General features: G+C 49.3%; 1 protein-coding gene across 3 annotated transcripts in view; it reads right to left on the reverse strand.

Moving 5' to 3' along the window:
* EEF2K (eukaryotic elongation factor 2 kinase) overlaps positions 1-14,008 on the reverse strand; it is a 72,129-nt gene that overhangs the window by 24,609 nt on the left and 33,512 nt on the right. For 2 of the 3 annotated variants that reach the window (XM_027527829.1, XM_027527831.1), the window contains 8 exons: positions 12,413-12,513; positions 9,493-9,553; positions 8,554-8,591; positions 8,057-8,228; positions 2,044-2,193; positions 1,681-1,813; positions 1,330-1,457; positions 435-636 (listed from right to left, as the gene is read on the reverse strand). In XM_027527829.1, coding sequence (XP_027383630.1) covers positions 435-636; positions 1,330-1,457; positions 1,681-1,813; positions 2,044-2,193; positions 8,057-8,228; positions 8,554-8,591; positions 9,493-9,553; positions 12,413-12,513 — 985 coding nt within the window. The remainder of the gene's footprint in view (positions 1-434; positions 637-1,329; positions 1,458-1,680; positions 1,814-2,043; positions 2,194-8,056; positions 8,229-8,553; positions 8,592-9,492; positions 9,554-12,412; positions 12,514-14,008) is intronic. The other variant, XM_027527830.1, reaches the window with a different exon arrangement.

Raw genomic sequence — 14,008 nt, forward strand, 5'->3', positions numbered from 1 at the left:
TGGTTTCTGAATTCTGAACAACCTTCAGATTCCTGCAAAAGCCCTCTTTGGCTGTGACAGACTTTTTTTAAGATACTAGTCTTTATTTGCTAATACCTTATTTAGAATTTTTGCCTTGTATATTTATAAGTGAGGTTGGGATAAAAGTTTTCTTTTTTGGTGTTTTGTCAAATTTTGGTGTAAAACGTTTTGCAAATGTCAATCACTCTGAAAAATGTTACCTTGTTTTCTACAATACAGGTGGTTTTTACGGCATTTGGATGACTGGATCTTGAAAGTTTATTAAAAGAACTTATCTATAAAGCCATCTGGGCCATCAGTCTCTTTGGTTGGCATGTCCGATTTTCTAACAGAAGTGAAAGCCAGTTTAGCCCTCTTCTACCTGGTGCTTGCCCCCTCCAATCACAATAACCAGGGGCCAAACCATCACTCACGGAGGTGCTCCAGCTTCTGGCTATGTGGTGTGGCTGAAGACGGAGAGGAAGGGAGAGAGTCAAAGGTCACGTCGCTCATGTTGTCATCTCCGGAGTTCTCTGAGAGGCGAAGCAGCAGTGGGGGCCGGCTCCCTGAGAGGGTCCTCACCCGGGGGCTCCCGCACTTTTCCTCTGTCCCCCTTAAGATGGTCTTGGCTGACTGCTGGAGAATTAACAGTGACATGCACATCACACAGGCACCTTTTGGGAACAAGGGGTTCTTCCTGTTGCCTGTTGGTCCCTCAAAACCTGAGGCCCTTTCAGCCACAGAGGCCTTAGGGACTGGCAGAAAATCTAAAAATAATCAGTGGGGGATTAACCCAAAGGCCTCTAAGAAGGGGCATCTGGAACAGGAGCTCAGAGTGCCAGCACTCCCAAAGCGATGGCCACCATTCATGGCCCTGAGCTGGGGGATGGCCTGTAGAATCCCAAGCTGGTCTTTGCCAACATGGTCTTATAGCTGGTCCACGTACTGGGGGTGGTAATGGGGGTACAACAGGGACACAGAGAGGTGCTCAGTGAGCCAAGTTCAAGCCTCATTTGTCAACACATCAGACAAACCACATACCACACACCCCACTCACTTATCTGTACACGCCTGGTCCCCTCACTGTGGGCAAAAATGGGCCCAAGTCAAGCAGACCCCAATTCCTCTATTAGTGGGGATACTCAGGAGGGCTGTGTACACTGGTTCAAAAGGGGTAAGGGACACAGATGGGACTAAGACTCTTCCAGCCACAATACTCTTCAATTAAGCATCGCAGGGCCTGGGCCACCAGCACACAGGAAGCACAGTTTTCTGGTCCTGCAGCAGAAGGGCCCTGCCAGTCCACACGTGCTCATACTGGGTACCTACCAGCAGCTTGGTGTTCTGATTCACTGCATCCCTCTCTCTCGGGGACAGGTCAAAGGGAGTGAGGCCCATGCTCTTGCAAATCCGGTTGCAGGCATGTGAGTGGAAGAAGAGAGCCATCCCGCGGACACCTGAAGAGAGTTGGGGGTCTGGAGCATTGCTCTGCTTTGGGATGGGGGCACGGCAGCGCTGAGCACCCTAAAGATGGCATGGCCCAGACATCCCAGGCTCCCATCTCCACAGTCTAGGGCAGGCCCATATACCACCTTGGCCTGCTTGCCTGGGTGAACAAAAAGCCTGGAGATTTTGCAGCGAAGTGTGGTCTCCCGGGCCATGCTGGCTTTCCCAGCCTACCTAGGTTTCCATCTCCAAAGTCAGTGCCCCTCTCAGTGTGGATCTGTGGGTCGGTATAGAGGTCACCCACGCCCTGGATGTCCACCACAATCAGCTGGTGGCCGGAACACTCAAACGTGAAGTGGCTGAAGGCCTGTGGGGCAAGAAGAAGGAAAAGATGACCACAGAGACCAGGCTGTGGGCTGCATGGACACCAGCAGGCACTGCTCTGACGGGCTGCAGTACTCCAGCTCTGCTCACGTTGGGGGCCTTTCTCTGCAGGGAGAAGCGTACAGAGGCAAGGACAGAAAAAGAAGCCCTATTTTAATTTGGAGTGGCCCAAGGTCTGCTGAGATGGGACACAGGGCTCTGCAGGGGCCTCACCTGTGGCGTCAGGCGCACGTTGTCATCACGGACGAAGCCTGAGTTGGAGTTATATTTGATGTACTTGCCCTCGATGTAGTGTTCCAGGTGGAATAGCGGCCGGCCCGGTCTCTCCTTCAGCTCTATGACGCACATCTGCATGATGTCCACCTGGCGGGAGGGCAGGAGGAGTCAGGGGAAGGGCAGGGCCCAGGCGGCACCCTCCTCTGATAAGAGGCTGGAGCAGAAAGGCTGAAACTGCTGATTGTCCCCAGAATCCATCCCCCTTTTTCTTTAGACTGAAAACCCCTGCTATGGCCTGAATGGATTCTTCCAAATTTCATCTCAAGGCTTGAAATCTCAAGGCTCACAGGTGATGGTATTAAGGAGGTGGGGCCTTTGGGAGGTGATAAGGTCAGGAGAGAAAGCTCTTGTGAATGGGATTAGTGCCCTGAAAAAAAGAGAACTCAGAGAGCTCCCTCACTCCATACACACTCTGAGGACACAGCAAGAAGGTGCCAGCATGAACCTATAAACCCATTCTCCTGTATTTTGTTACAGCAGCCCAAATGGACTAAGATAACCTGAGTTGTAACATGATGCACAGCCATCCAGCAGCGATGACATGGCTTGGCTTCCCTTGCAGCTAGATGTGGCCATGTGACTAAGCCCAGCCAATAGGAAGCAAGCAGCAGGGATGATGCAACTCCAGCCTGCCCTCTCCTTCTCTGGCCTTCCTGAGGCTGTAAGGTAGACATCTGCCAGTGAGCCAGAACTGACCATGCAGTCCAGGGCAATTCCTGGCAGATGGCAAACAACAAGACAGAAGGAACCAGGCCTCTGGATGACAAGGAGGTGAAGCAGCAGCCCACCCTGAGCCCCATCTAAGAGAGGCTATTCGATGAGATGGAAGGAAACCATTTTGAGTTAGCACACAGCTGTGAGTCTGCCTGCTAAGCAACTTAGCCTGCGCCTTGTGCTAATACAGAGAACTTGGGCAAGTTATTTCCCCAGTTTGTGTCTCAGTTTCCTCACCCATGGAATGGGTATAAGGGTGAAATCTGTTGGTGCAGGAAGCAAGTCTGCCAGCGTCTGCTGATGTCATTATTATCAGCAGACACAATTCTCGAGTGATACACACCAAACTATAACAGTGGTTCTTTCCCTACAAAGGGGAATCACAGGGAATTCAGACATTCCCTGCTAAATTTTGCACCAAGCGTATGTTTAATTTTGTACTCAGAAGAAACTGTGTAAGTACTGTGTATGTTTGTAACATAGGATAGGGAAGACCTGGGACTCTAACTTTGACCTGTTACACAAGGTCACACCCATGGTACCCTGGCCCCATCGAAGCCACCCACAACAGGGGCCGGGTCTGGGTTTCCCAAGGAAATGACCACCCAGGAAACTTTGGCTGAGTTAAGGAAGACAACAGCTGCAGAGGCCAAAGGGGTCCAGAGCCGGGAGCTGAGAACCTCCCCAAATGTGGCTTCAGTTCTGAGAACCAGCCAGAGGGGAAGGAGCAGCTGGTTCCCAGCGGATTCCTGTCCCCAAAACTGGCTCTATCCCTACAAGGAAGCATGCGGCAGGGCCACTGGCTTGGCCAGGAGGCAACTGGGAGAGGGTCAGTGGCAGACACATCCTCAAGGCGACGGCCAGTTCCTCCTCAAACAGCCACATTCCTCTCTCTTCATCAATTCAACCACCTTATTATTCACTGAGCACCTAGGCACTGGGATAGAGCAAACAAGACAGATAAAATCCTTGTCCTCGGGGGAGAGAGGCAACTGAAGTATACATGAATAAATACATGAATAAGACTCTTTCAGATACTGCCAACTGCTCTGAAAAAAAGAAACCAAAACAAACAAAAGGACATGTCAGAGGCTGCAGCAGTGGAAGGGTTACTTCATCTTCATTTAGGATGGTCTAGCACAGCCTCATAGCTCAGTTAATGAAGAATCTGCCTGCAACGCAGGAGACCTGGGTTCAAATCGTAAGTCGGGAAGATACCCTGTAGAAGGAAACGGCAATCCTCTCCAGTATTCTTACGTGGAAAATTCCATGGACAGAGGAGCCTGGCGGGCTACGGTTCATGGGGGGGTGCAAGAGTCGGACATGACTTAGCAACTAAACCACCACCACCAGCACAGCCTAGCTGAGGAGGTGACATGAGCTGAAACCTGAAATCTAAGGACTGAGGGGATCCAATGATGCAGCCTTGGGGCACAGCCAGTTCAAAGGTCCTGAGGCAGAAACAAGCTTAGAGAAGAAGGGAAAAGTGGCCAGGCCTGAGTACATGGAGTCACAGCCCCTGAGCATGGGAATGTGGCTTCCTGTGTTCACACCAAGTATGCTTAATCAAGAGCTCTGCAAACACTAGGCACTCAATAAATTCTGCTGTTTGCCTGAAAATGCGGCTCTCCTGAGGCACTCAGACGATGGTACCTTATAGCTAGCAGGTACACCAACAGTAGGAGAGTTGAGCTGTGAATTCAGGCAGCGCAAAGGCCTAGCTCTATTTTCTAGCTATTTCCTCAAATGCAAGCAGGCAACAGGAAATTCTGCTTGGCCTCAGGTCACCAATACCCTGGGGGCTCAAGTGAAGAAGCCAAGAGCAGGGGCTTGGAAAGTCTGAGCTTTCCAGGAATAAGTCCTGGCTCCATCCCTGCCTGTTTGAGCAAGAAACTTTACCCCTTTATGCCCTAGGTTCCCCAGGGACAGATAAGGAATCTTATTCCCCATGCCCTCTCCTGCTTTTTCTTGGGAGACACCAATCTCAGCCCACCTAGTCTAAGAGGAAGGACCCATAACCCTGGCTCTAAGGGTGGATACAAGGCTCAGGCCTTCCCAATCTGCATATTCCCACCTCCTGGCCATCATGATTGGCTCAGTGATAGGCATCTAACCTAATCAAGCCAATGAAATCCAGTTCTGAGACTTTGATAGAAACTTACGGGAAAACATGTCATTCCATCAAGGTTGCTAAGAAATTAAAAGTGAGCCTGCAGCTACTGGGGTCAACATGTCACTGCAAGTTGAAAAGTTGCCTAAGTGATGCCAACACAGAAGAACATTGAGGCTAGAGCTGGAGGAAGACTTCCAACAACCTCAATTTGGTTCTGGATCCAGCTGTGTCTGTGTGTATGCATGCTAAGTCACTTCAGTTCAGTTCATTTGCTCAGTTGTGTCTGACTCTTTGCGACCCCATGAACCACAGCACACCAGGCCTTCCTGTCCATCACTAACTCCCAGAGTACACCCAAACCCATGTCCATCAAGTCAGTGATGCCATCCAACCATTTCATCCTCTGTTGTCCCCTTCTCCTCCTGCCCTCAATCTTTCCCAGCATTAGGGTCTTTTCAGATGAGTCAGCTCTTCGCATCAGGTGGGCCAAATACTGGAGTTTCAGCTTCAACATCAGTCCTTCCAATGAACACCCAGGACTGATCTCCTTTAGAATGGACTGGTTGGATCTCCTTGCAGTTTAAGGGCCTCTCAAGAGTCTTCTCCAACACCACAGTTCAAAAGCATCAATTCTTCGGCACTCAGCTTTCTTTATAGTCCAACTCTCACATCCATACATGACCATTGGAAAAACCATAGCCTTGACTAGACGGACCTTTGTTGGCGAAGTAATGTCTCTGCTTTTTAATATACTGTCTAGGTTGGTCATAACTTTCCTTCCAAGGAGTAAGTCAGTCATGTCCAATTCTTTGTGACCCTATGGACTATAGCCCACCAGGCTCCTCTGTCCATAGGATTCTCCAGGCAAGAATACTGGAGTGGGATGCCATGTCCTCCTCCAGGGGATCTTCCCAACCCAGGGATTGAAGCTGGGTCTCTTATGTCTCCTGAATTGATAGGTAGGTTCTTTACAACTAGTGTCACCTGGGAAGCCTCAGCTGTGCCTGCTGCTGCTGCTGCTGCTAAGTCACTTCAGTTGTGTCTGACTCTGAGCAACCCCATAGACGGCAGCCCACCAGGCTCCTCTGTCCCTGGGATTCTTCACTGGAGTGGGTTACCATTTCCTTCTCCAATGCATGAAAGGGAAAAGTGAAAGTGAAGTCGCTCAGTCGTGCCCGACTCTTAGTGACCCCATGGACTGCAGCCCACCAGGCACCTTAGTCCATGGGATTTTCCAGGCAAGAGTACTGGAGTGGGGTGCCATTGCCTTCTCCGCAGCTGTGCCTGCAGTCAGCCCTATTTCTCAATTATAGGAAGCAATCCATTCCCCTTTTGGTTTATGCCTGTTTGAATGGATTTCTGTCACTTGCAAACAAAAATCCTGATGAATAGACCCCATGTGTAAATGAAATAAAAACATTCCAACTTCCACCAACCTCAGAGCTCTGTTTTTTTTAGTTTTCTTTTTCTCCTATTTTTTGGCCAAAGTGTGCAAGCACCCAGGATCTTAGTTCCCCAACCAGGGTTTGAACTCATGACCACTGCAGTGGAAGCATGGTGTTTTAACCACTGGGCCACCAGGGAAGTTCCAGAGTTCTGTTTTTAAGAATAAATAACTTTTGGTATACAGAGCACTTTTCATACTGTTCAAAGAATGCTCAAACTACCGCACAATTGCACCCATCTCACACGCTAGTAAAGTAATGCTTAAAATTCTCCAAGCCAGGCTTCAGCAATATGTGAACCGTGAACTTCCTGATGTTCAAGCTGGTTTTAGAAAAGGCAGAGGAACCAGAGACCAAATTGCCAACATCCACTGGATCATGGAAAAAGCAAGAGAGTTCCAGAAAAACATCTATTTCTGCTTTATTGACTATGCCAAAACCTTTGACTGTGTGGATCACAATAAACTGTGGAAAATTCTGAAAGAGATGGGAATACCAGACCACCTGATCTGCCTCTTGAGAAATTTGTATGCAGGTAAGGAAGCAACAGTTAGAACTGGACATGGAACAGCAGACTGGTTCCAAATAGGAAAAGGAGTACGTTAAGGCTGTATATTGTCACCCTGTTTATTTAACTTATACGCAGAGTACATCATGAGAAACGCTGGACTGGAAGAAGCACAAGCTGGAATCAAGACCGCCGGGAGAAGTATCAATAACCTCAGATATGCAGATGACACCACCCTTATGGCAGAAAGTGAAGAGGAACTCAAAAGCCTCTTGATGAAAGAGAAAGTGGAGAGTGAAAAAGTTGGCTTAAAGCTTCAACATTCAGAAAACGAAGATCATGGCATCTGGTCCCATCACTTCATGGGAAATAGATGGGGAAACAGTGGAAACAGTGTCAGACTTTATTTTGGGGGGCTCCAAAATCACTGCAGATGGTGACTGCAGCCATGAAATTAAAAGACGCTTACTCCTTGGAAGGAAAGTTATGACCAACCTAGACAGCATATTAAAAAGCAGAGACATTACTTTGCCAACAAAGGTTCGTCTAGTCAAGGCTATGGTTTTTCCTGTGGTCATGTATGGATGTGAGAGTTGGACTGTGAAGAAGGCTGAGAGCCAAAGAATTGATGCTTTTGAACTGTGGTGTTGGAGAAGACTCTTTGAGAGTCCCTTGGACTGCAAGGAGATCCAACCAGTCCATTCTGAAGGAGATCAGCCCTGGGATTTCTTTGGAAGGAATGATGCTAATGCTGAAACTCCAGTACTTTGGCCACCTCATGCGAAGAGTTGACTCATTGGAAAAGACTCTGATGCTGGGAGGGATTGGGGGCAAGAGGAGAAGGGGACGGCAAAGGATGAGATGGCTGGATGGCATCACTGACTCGATGGACGTGAGTCTGAGTGAACTCCGGGAGTTGGTGATGGACAGGGAGGCCTGGCGTACTGCGATTCATGGGGTTCCAAAGAGTCGGACAAGACTGAGCGACTAATCTGATACAGAGCACTTGACCTGTCAGGCTCCATAAACGATGGGTTTTATTAGCTGCTGCTAAGACAGCAAAGAAGGGGACCTGTGACCAGCACTGCCATCGCCCTCAGCTCCAGATCTGGGCTACGCTGCCCTGGGCTGTGCTGGTGTGGGAATGTGGAAGGCAGGGGTGCCACACACCTGCTTGGGGGGCTTGTGCCGATTATACTCCTCTCCCCAGAGCTTGGCCTCCATCTGTAGACGCACGTCCTCGAAGTACACGTCCCTGTCCACGGACTCGATGTAGCGCTTTGCCACGTAGTTGGAGGCCCCCTTCCACTGCTGGGTGTGCAGGAAGTTGGAGAGCTTCTTCCTGAGGGGAGAGGCATCAGGGAGCCTGCCCGATGCTCTGGGGCTCACTGGGACCCCAGCCCTAGTTCTCAGGATGGGGACACCCTGCGTGATCTGACTGACAGAGTTAGGAATAAAATGCAGGAGGTGGGAGGGGCTTCCCTACCCCGCAGCATCCTTCAGAGATCTGGGAAGGGGGGTCAAGGGACAGACTCCCTGTTCTGCCCACTCCCATCCCTACAGCCCGGCCCAATGTGCGGTCCAAGAAGAGAATGTCACAGAGCCCCTGCTCTCAGGAGCCTGAGGGCATCGGGGCAGGATCCCCAGAGGCAGGCTGAGTCACTTACGTTCTGAAGCACTCCCTCATTGCTCCCCGGCCGAAGGGCTGAAAGACACGACACAGATATGTACAAAGCTCATGGACAAAACGGTGAGCTATGCATGCACTGCGTGTGTATGGAGCTCCATTTATACGGAGTACAAAAATAGGGAAACCAATCTCCGGTGATAGAATTCAGGGCAGTGCCTACCCTTGGGAATAAAGGAGTAGTAACTGGGGCTGAGCAGGTCTTCTGGGGGGGTGCCGGTGGTTTTCGGTGTCTTGATCTGGGTACTGGTTACACATGTGTTTACTTGGTGAAACTCACCAAGCCATACACTTTTCTGAGCGTGCAACACACTATAAAATGCTTCACAAGTCGACCCTGCTGCTTCCTATGCAGGAACTGCTCTATTTTCTAATTGATTCTTTTTTTTTTTTTTTGCAACCCACTGAGTTCATCTTGTTAGATGAACAGTATTAAGTGGTGACTTGCAATTTTTGAAAACCGATAAACAGGTTCACACTTCACTGATTTTCAACAAGAGTGTCAAGAAGAATCTTTTAATACATGTGATCAATATATGAAATGTCCAGAATAGGTAAATAAACAGAGACAGAAGTTAAATTAGTGGTTGCCCAGGGCTGGGGAAGAGGAGGGAATTGGAGCCTGACTGCTAATGGGTATGTATGAGGTTTCTTCTAGAGATGGTGAACATGTTCCGGGACTGATCGGGGTGATGGTTGCACAACTCTTGACTGTACTAAAAACCACTGAGCTGTACACTTTAAATAGGTATGTGGTATGGTGTGTGAATTATATTCAATAAGGCTGTTATAAAAGATAAAATAAATACACATCAGAGAATTCCCTAAAGCTTAAAAAAAAGAAAGAGGACGTGGAGGAGAGGGAGCGGGCACTGCAGCTGGTCGGCCAGGACCGCACTGGGCTCGAGGCTCTGCTCACCTGGGATGCCATTTTGATTAGGACTTCATCCTCCACCCACTCGCCGGTAACAGCGTTGTACCTGCAGAGACCAGAACCCACCCCAGGGCGCAGTGTCCATCACCTGATCCTGTCACTCACTGGCTAAAAGCAGAAGACTTTTCTGGGCTTCCTGCTGCTCTCAGGATCAAGTCCACTCTCTACCTACAGGCCCAGCTGACCTCCTGGGTTCGGTCTGTGGACACGCTCCCTCCTTCCCAGGCTCCCACCACACTGGCCTTCCCTTTCTTCAAAGGCAGCTGTTCCTTCACCATGTCCCCCACCCACCCCCATGCCACTGCTGTGCTGTGGGTAGGCTATGGTTCCCCACTGGACTGTAACTCCACAAAGACAAGCCATGTCTGTGCTGTGTACTGTAGGGCCTGGTAGTGGGGTTGCTTAATAAATGCATGCTGGATGAACAACTGAATAAATAAATTTCTTTATTATAACTGGTCTAGATAATGTGTCCCAGGAAGGAAGGCAGCAGCACCCTCTGTCTTGCCAGTATGAGGCCCAGCCCAGGTTGCTAGGCCAGTCTCCTGAAGCCTGTCCCAGTACAGACAGCAGTGGTGGAGGGTCCTACCTCTGAGTCCAGCCAGGAAAGGGGCTGCTGGCTACACACCCAAGACAGAGAGGCATGGAGAGGGTTCCAGAACATTTCCATCTCTCTCTTTCCCAGGGATCCTCTTTCCCAGAGCAAATCTGCCCCTAGGCCTGGCTGGGCCTTAACAGGTTTGTCTGGTGGAAAGCTCTTCAGCTCAGTAAATCCTGAAAATCTAAAACCTTCCCCAGGGCTGAAGTGTTCTCAGTTTTAGCAGATGCCTCCCTGGTCCACCCTCGGTGGGGACAGACTCCAAAACCTCCCAGCGCCTGAGAACAGCCTCTTCAGAGCCTGAAGCCTCTACCAGGAGAAACAAGCAGAGGCTTGGCAGGTAAGCTGCCCCAGGCCTGGTGGGGTGGGTTGGGGGAGGAAGGCTTGTCAGAGCCGAACACCTGCTGGCAACAAGCTCATGGCAAGTATTGTCATCAAAAAATAATGGCCATCATTATTATTAATTTTATTACCATGTAGGTGCCAAGGTAAACGAAACAGTCTTCCCTCACTTCCAAGTAGACTGAAAGCTGAGAGGCACCCAGAAGGTGGGGGAGGGTGGAGACATGCAACACGGGAAGGATCTTAGCTGTCCTTCACAACCACTGACCTCATAGAGGACAGAGGCGCTCTAAGTTCACTGAGCATTCACTGTATGCTGAGTGCTTACACGGAATTCCTCAAGAACCACCACTCAGCCCAGTGAGATCCATACAAATACTGTGTCCACTGTCCAGATGGAAGAACTGAGGTTCAGAAAGGTGAAATAACCTTCCTGAGAGCCAAGATTCAAACCCAGATCAGTTTCAATGTGACCTTTGCGCTTAACCAGTCTGGGGACAACTCACGTGAATAGGAAATCTGTCTCAATAAAGGGCCAGCTTGCAGCAGAGCTCTCTAAAGACCAGGAGTGGAGGAGGAAGCCTCCAATCTAGAAATCTCTGGTCATTCTGGGCATCAATGTCTGACCTCCCTCTGCTGGTAGTCAGAGCAGTTGAAATCAGCAAGTTTAGCTAGGAAATCAACAGTTTGGTGTGGCCCCTGGTCCCTGTTCCTCAGGAGCTCTGGGATTCACAGAACTAGCCCAGAATGTGAGTCCTGCTTCCCAAGGGCCTCCCTGTTGGCCTGGTGTCCTCAGCCTGGAAGCCACATGTCACCAACCAGCCACCACACTGCCCTTATAGGCAGGAAGAAACAGAGTTCCCATCCTGGCCTTCTGGGGCACCCACAATACTCAGCTGCTGGAACAGACCCCAGAGCCTGCTAGGTCACCCTCCAAAATGGGGAAGGGGTGCACGCCAGGCTCTAAGCCATCGCCTCACAAGGTGTGAGCAGGACTATGTTGCAGAAAGGTGGAGAAGGCTCCACTGTTTCTGCCTGCCCAGCATCCACTCTTCTTTCTTCTGGTAACAGCACCCCAATTTTCCTTTGGGGAACCACCATCCACCATTCTCAGAACATATGGACTGGGTGGAGCTGATCCCCCAGCACTTTCTGGTGTGTGGTATGTGATCTAGACTTGGCTAATCAAAGCAAAGCTCTGGGCACGATGACTGGTTTAGTGGTGGGCCTATAGCCAAAGCCAGGCCAATGAGATTCAAATGTTAAAAACTGAGGAAGATTCATTTCCATTTGGTGAGATGAATCATGGGGCTCCCAGGGGCCATCAGTACCATTAATGCAAGAGAGTCTATCTGGTATGAAAGCCAAAAGCATCCTTGGAGCACCTGGAATAAGCTATACCTGAAGTCCACATAGATAAGTCAACCATTCCTCTTTGCTTAAGCGACTGTGAATTGGCTTCTGTCACTTGCATTTGGGCTATTTGTTACTGCAGCATAGCTTACCCTAGCCTGTTGAATACTGTCTTATAGGAACACTGTGAGGATTAAATGAGATAATGCACAGTGCTTGTCTCTGTATGTGTGTTAGTTGCTCAGTTATGTCCCGACTCTGCAACCCCACGGACTGTAGGCCACCAGGCTCCTCTGTCCACAGTATTCTCCAGGCAAGAATACTAGAGTGGGTTGCCATTTCCTCCTCCAGAGGATCTTCCCAATCCAGGGATTGAACTCAGGTCTGCTGCATTGCAGGGGGGTTCTTTACCATCTGAGCCTCCAGGGAAGCCCCACATGGTGCCTAAACATGCGTAAATACTCAAATATTGACCGATATTATTATTATATTCCCTTTTCCTTGATCTCCAGGGGTACTTAAGCCTCACTGATTACAAGCAGAAAAAGGACCCAACCCCCAAGGACCCCTAGAGAACTGGGGTCATACAACACTTGCAGACAAGGACCTGACCTGTGGCGTGTGGCACATTCCGTGGCAACGTCTTCCAGGTGGAACTCAGCCCAGGGGTCAGGCATGTGCTTGGCTTTCTCGATTGCATGCTTCCAAGCTTCCTGCAGACGCAAAGGGGAGAGTTAGGCTTCTGGGACAGTGCAGGCCAATTCCTCCCGCCATGCGATTTCCCAAGTGTGTCCAGCCTCTTGGGAGGCAGACAGCATTATTCAGTCAGAATTATAATCACCTATTATCCTTGTAGGAACACAGTTCCCAAAAGACCTCACAGGGACATAGCCTTCCCACGGCCAGAAGTGACCTGCCTCAACTATAAAACTGAAGAAAACGTAAGACGCACAGAAAACATATACTGCTTTGCTTGTTACCAAAGAGTTGAGAATGAAAATATTATTCCCCACCCCTTTGTTCAGATTGGAAGACGTTTTAACAGCTGGTAACCAGGAGTCTGACCAGGATGTGGGAAAATGAGTTCTCAGATACGGTCAGTGGGTATAAACCTTTTCTAAAGGTGGCCTGGCAATGTACTAAAATGGGAAAAAAATGTATTCCTTTATTTTTTTAATTAATTAATTTTTACTTTTGGCTGTGCTGGGTCTCTGTTGCTGCAAGCAGGGGCTACTCTCTAGTCGTGGTGTGTGGGCTTCTCATTGCAGTGAGTTTTCTTGTTGTAGAGCACATGCTTAGTACTTACGGTGCTCAGGCTTAGTTGCCCTGCAGCATGCGGGCTCTTCCCAGACCAGGGATCGAACCCCTGTCCCCTGCACTGGCACACAGATGCTTCACCACTGGGCCACCAGGAGCAGTCCCTATATTCCTTTATTTTGATCCAGCAATCCTGTATCTAGGAATGTACCATATAGGAAAACAAACATAGGGACTTCTCTGGTGGCCCAGTGGTTAAGAACAAATCTGCCTTCCAACACGAGGGACCGGTTGGGGAACTAAGATTCTACGTGCCAGAGGGCAACCAAGCCTGCGTGTCACAACTAGAGAAAGCCTACGCACCACAAGGAAGAGTGCATATGCTGCAGCAAGGCCCAGATAATACAAAAAGAGAGAAAGAAATACAAACGTAAGTGTGCACACTTGTGTACGAGGGGTATTGTGATTGTACCAAACTGAATTCAACCCAAATGTCTGTCTGTGGAGATTGGTTAATACACTTTGACTATATTCATTTAAAATGTGAAATAGCCCTGTGGTGAGAACTCTGGACTCTTACCGGGTCCAATGTCACTTTTTTATAAATATTCTATAAATCATAAATACACCCCATTTTACTGCCCCCAAGGAAATTTATAGACCATATAAGCTTCTCAATCTCAAGAGTATATCAAACTATGCAAAATATACATTGCCTTTTACATTAACAAAAGGCTAAATTCTCAGTTAATTACGAACAGATTCCCAGAAGACGTTCCAAGGTCCTGGGGTTCAGGACCACTTCTTGTGCAGACCTGCTCTTCCGTTCCAGGGCTTAGCATCCCTGCCCTCCACCCATCCAGTGCCTCAGTGCCCGCCACTGTTGTGCTGCCCCAAAACACGTGCCCCCAAATATTCAAACCCTGTTGAGAACTGGGCCTCTTGAGCACT

The sequence above is a fragment of the Bos indicus x Bos taurus genome, chromosome 25, assembly GCF_003369695.1.
Source record: "Bos indicus x Bos taurus breed Angus x Brahman F1 hybrid chromosome 25, Bos_hybrid_MaternalHap_v2.0, whole genome shotgun sequence".
Taxonomy (NCBI): domain Eukaryota; kingdom Metazoa; phylum Chordata; class Mammalia; order Artiodactyla; family Bovidae; genus Bos; species Bos indicus x Bos taurus.